Consider the following 3,155-nt stretch of genomic DNA (forward strand, 5'->3'; position numbering starts at 1 on the left):
GTGGGCTTCTTGATCATGATGGAGATCCCCAGAGACATGAAGGGTTTGGTGAAGTCGATCACCTGCTCTCGGACCAGAGTGATGGTTAGCGGAGCGACGGCCATGTCGGCCTTCTGCGGGAGGACAGAGAGATGAGCGGTCACTCAGYGCGGGGGGGTCCCTGTCTCACGAGACCCTCCGAGCGGCGGTCCAACTCACCCCGTACACCAGCTCCCCCACCATCCCGTTCCACCTCTTGGACTCCAGATCCCGGGCGCCGTACTTGCCGTCGCTCACCAGCTCCAGCTGGTAGGCGAAGCCGACGTGTTTGGCGATCTCGGAGGCGAGTTCTGCGCAGTAACCTTCAAACCTATCGTTTCCCTTCAGCTGGACGTGGTTCTTCTTCAGCATCATGTACGGAGCTTCCTGTTGGARCACAGACAGGTGTCCAGTTAGCCTGACCTGTCCTGAGTTGGACAGTGTCCCAGGTGTCCTGCAGTTCTTACCAGGATGGTTGTGACGATGTAAGTTCTGTTCTGCAGACCAAAGAACTCCTCCTGCAGGGGTCTGTAGACCGCTGTGTTCACGTAGCCTCTCTTCTGATTCCAGTAACCGATCTGGACACAGAGAAGCACCATTGCATTGAAGATGGGAGCGGAGCTAGACCTTTTACAAGGCGTGGCTAGGGTGCTTTTTAACAGGAGTAATGACTCTGGATTTGAAAATTCAACACGACCACTACAGCTAAATTCAAATACCTGTAGATTTTAGCTGTTTAAAAAACACTCAGCTGAAACTTTGTGGTTTTTGTGCCGATTGCTAATCCCAGTTTAAGCTAACTGCTAATGCTAACACATTTTACAAATGGCTATGACAGCCATGTTTAGAAACACTGAGCTGAAATTTGGTGTCTGGCTAACCAAGAGCAATCCCCATGATATTTTGAAAGCTAATCTCAATCTTAAGCTAAGAGCTAATGCTAATTTGGGGAATAGATATATTTCAACCAATTTTAGACACATAAAGCTGAAAATTGGCATAATAGTAGCCGACAATAATCTTCAACTTAAGATGGTAACCTAAGCTGAAAATGAAAAAATATATATATAAATCAGACATTTTTAGAGATATTAAGCTGAAATTTAGTGATGCCCAACACATTCTGAATTTTAAAAAAAATCCAAGATGGCCACCACTAAATATGGTTTTCATAGACTCCACACAGATATGTTCCCTCTATACCAGATAAAACAGCTGCATGACAAATATTTACTCATTTAAATTATTTGGGGGGACGTCCGGGATGGCCAGTCTCGTAGCAGGAGTGGCACTTGCCCCCCTGGCCACCCCCCGGCTCTGCTCCTGRCTGTAGAGCAGTTTAAATGTTTGTTTTGTTCAAACTGAGCCACAAACTGCAGTGAGAGCTGCTGGTTTTGTTTCAGTCCCTGGTTTCTCTTGTCTGGTTTTACTGAGTCTGCTTCAGACGTTGGWTATTTGAGCTCCAAACGAGGATGTCTCAGTGTGTGGCTCTGTGCTGTTCAACAGAAAGCTGAGAGTCTGCAGGTTTACACTCGGAGCAAACGCTGATTTTACTGATTCTGCCAGCTTTAATCAGGGTAGAGGGAGATAATTACTGGAAGGAGCTGACGGAGCCCAAACCTGCTGACTCTGGCCTGCACCAGAGTTCTGTTAGAAATCTGATCATTTCTGCACCTTCCTGTGTCCGAGGTGGCTGAGCTCCATCACCGTCAGCGTGTAGTTGGTCCGGTGACCCCGCTCATCAAACTGGATGTGACCCGTCAGACCCTGGAGGCGAACCTGCAGGTACAGARTCCAGCACACACCTGTCTGGTTAAATAAAGCTTCCCTGGTTTAGTCTGATGCTGAGAAAATACTTTGTTCTGAAAATCAGGACTAAACTGGTTGTTTTAGTGTGGGCCCACCTGCTGCAGGGCTCTCTGGATGTCGATGCCCTGCCCCCACGGAGCCGGCGGGTTGGCCAGACACTCCCCGGCGTTGCCCCGGCGAGAGATGTCGATGCGTTGCAGCCGCAGGTTCTGGAAGGCCTTGGCCATGACGTTGACGCCGTCGTAGGTCAGAGCTCCTGTGTACTGAGGAGAAACAGGCCGGGTCAACGCACAAGAAAGGATTCAGCATCATTACTGACGCACAACTGTGTGTTTGCTGCAGGGCATTCTGGGTAAACATCTGGGGGTCCGCACCTTGATCCTCTTGCGGGCCAGTTTCAGGTCCTTGCTGTCGAAGTCCATCCAGTCCTGGTTTATCTTCATCACAGCCGGGTCGGACTGGTTGACCAGCTGGAAGCCCGTCACGTTCGGCGCCAGCTCCTGGAACTCTGTGAGGTTCAGGTCCAGGAACCCCTGAAGGACCAGAACATTTACACACATTCAGTGTTCCTGCATCACAACAACAGAAACACAAATCTACACTAAATCTAAATCTAAAATAAATTAAAATCTAAAACTAAATCGAAATATAAACTAAACTTAAATCTAAATCCTAACTAAATCTAAACCTAAACTTAAATCTAAATCTTAACTAAATCTAAACCTAAACTTAAATCTGAACTAAATCTAAATCTAAAACTAAATCTATACTTAAAACTAAATCTAAACTTACATCTAAACGATATTTAAACTAAACCTAAACTAAACCTAAACTTACATCTAAACGATATTTAAACTAAACCTAAACTAAGCCTAAACTTACATCTAAACTAAATCAACATCTAAACTAAAACTAAACCTACATCTAAAGTGAACCTAAACTAAATCTAAACTGACTTTTTAAAAATATTCCCTGCTGAAAGACAAAGATTTGAGGTGTGTTAGAAAGGACTCTCAGCTACTACCACTCCATTGGTTATAACCACTTTAGAGTCTAGTTTATCACAGACCTGTGAGCACTGGTTCATGAGATATTTTGCTAACAGAGGAGTTTTGCAGGTCCTGACTCACCAGGTTGGCCAGGATGTAATGATAGTTCTTCAGATTTCTCTTGGTGTTCCTCTTCTGAGCAGCGATCTGAGCAGAAACAGAAAGTCAGAGCAGGAGCGATGTTTCTGATGAAGATGAATAACATCCATCTTCATCACATCATCTCTGTGTGTGTGTGTGTGTGTGTGTGTGTGTGTGTGTGTGTGTGTGTGTGTGTGT

General features: G+C 45.7%; 1 protein-coding gene across 1 annotated transcript in view; it reads right to left on the reverse strand.

Moving 5' to 3' along the window:
- The window catches only part of LOC106530598 (glutamate receptor 1), a gene marked incomplete at its 5' end in the record, with an annotated part of 13,542 nt that overhangs the window by 823 nt on the left and 9,564 nt on the right, over positions 1-3,155 (reverse strand). Inside the window, 7 exon segments of the mRNA XM_014026248.1 lie at positions 1-113; positions 199-405; positions 486-596; positions 1,693-1,797; positions 1,923-2,090; positions 2,202-2,369; positions 2,958-3,023. Of these exon segments, the coding sequence (XP_013881702.1) occupies positions 1-113; positions 199-405; positions 486-596; positions 1,693-1,797; positions 1,923-2,090; positions 2,202-2,369; positions 2,958-3,023 (938 nt within the window).

Source organism: Austrofundulus limnaeus, unplaced genomic scaffold (assembly GCF_001266775.1).
Source record: "Austrofundulus limnaeus strain Quisiro unplaced genomic scaffold, Austrofundulus_limnaeus-1.0 Scaffold536, whole genome shotgun sequence".
NCBI lineage: Eukaryota > Metazoa > Chordata > Actinopteri > Cyprinodontiformes > Rivulidae > Austrofundulus > Austrofundulus limnaeus.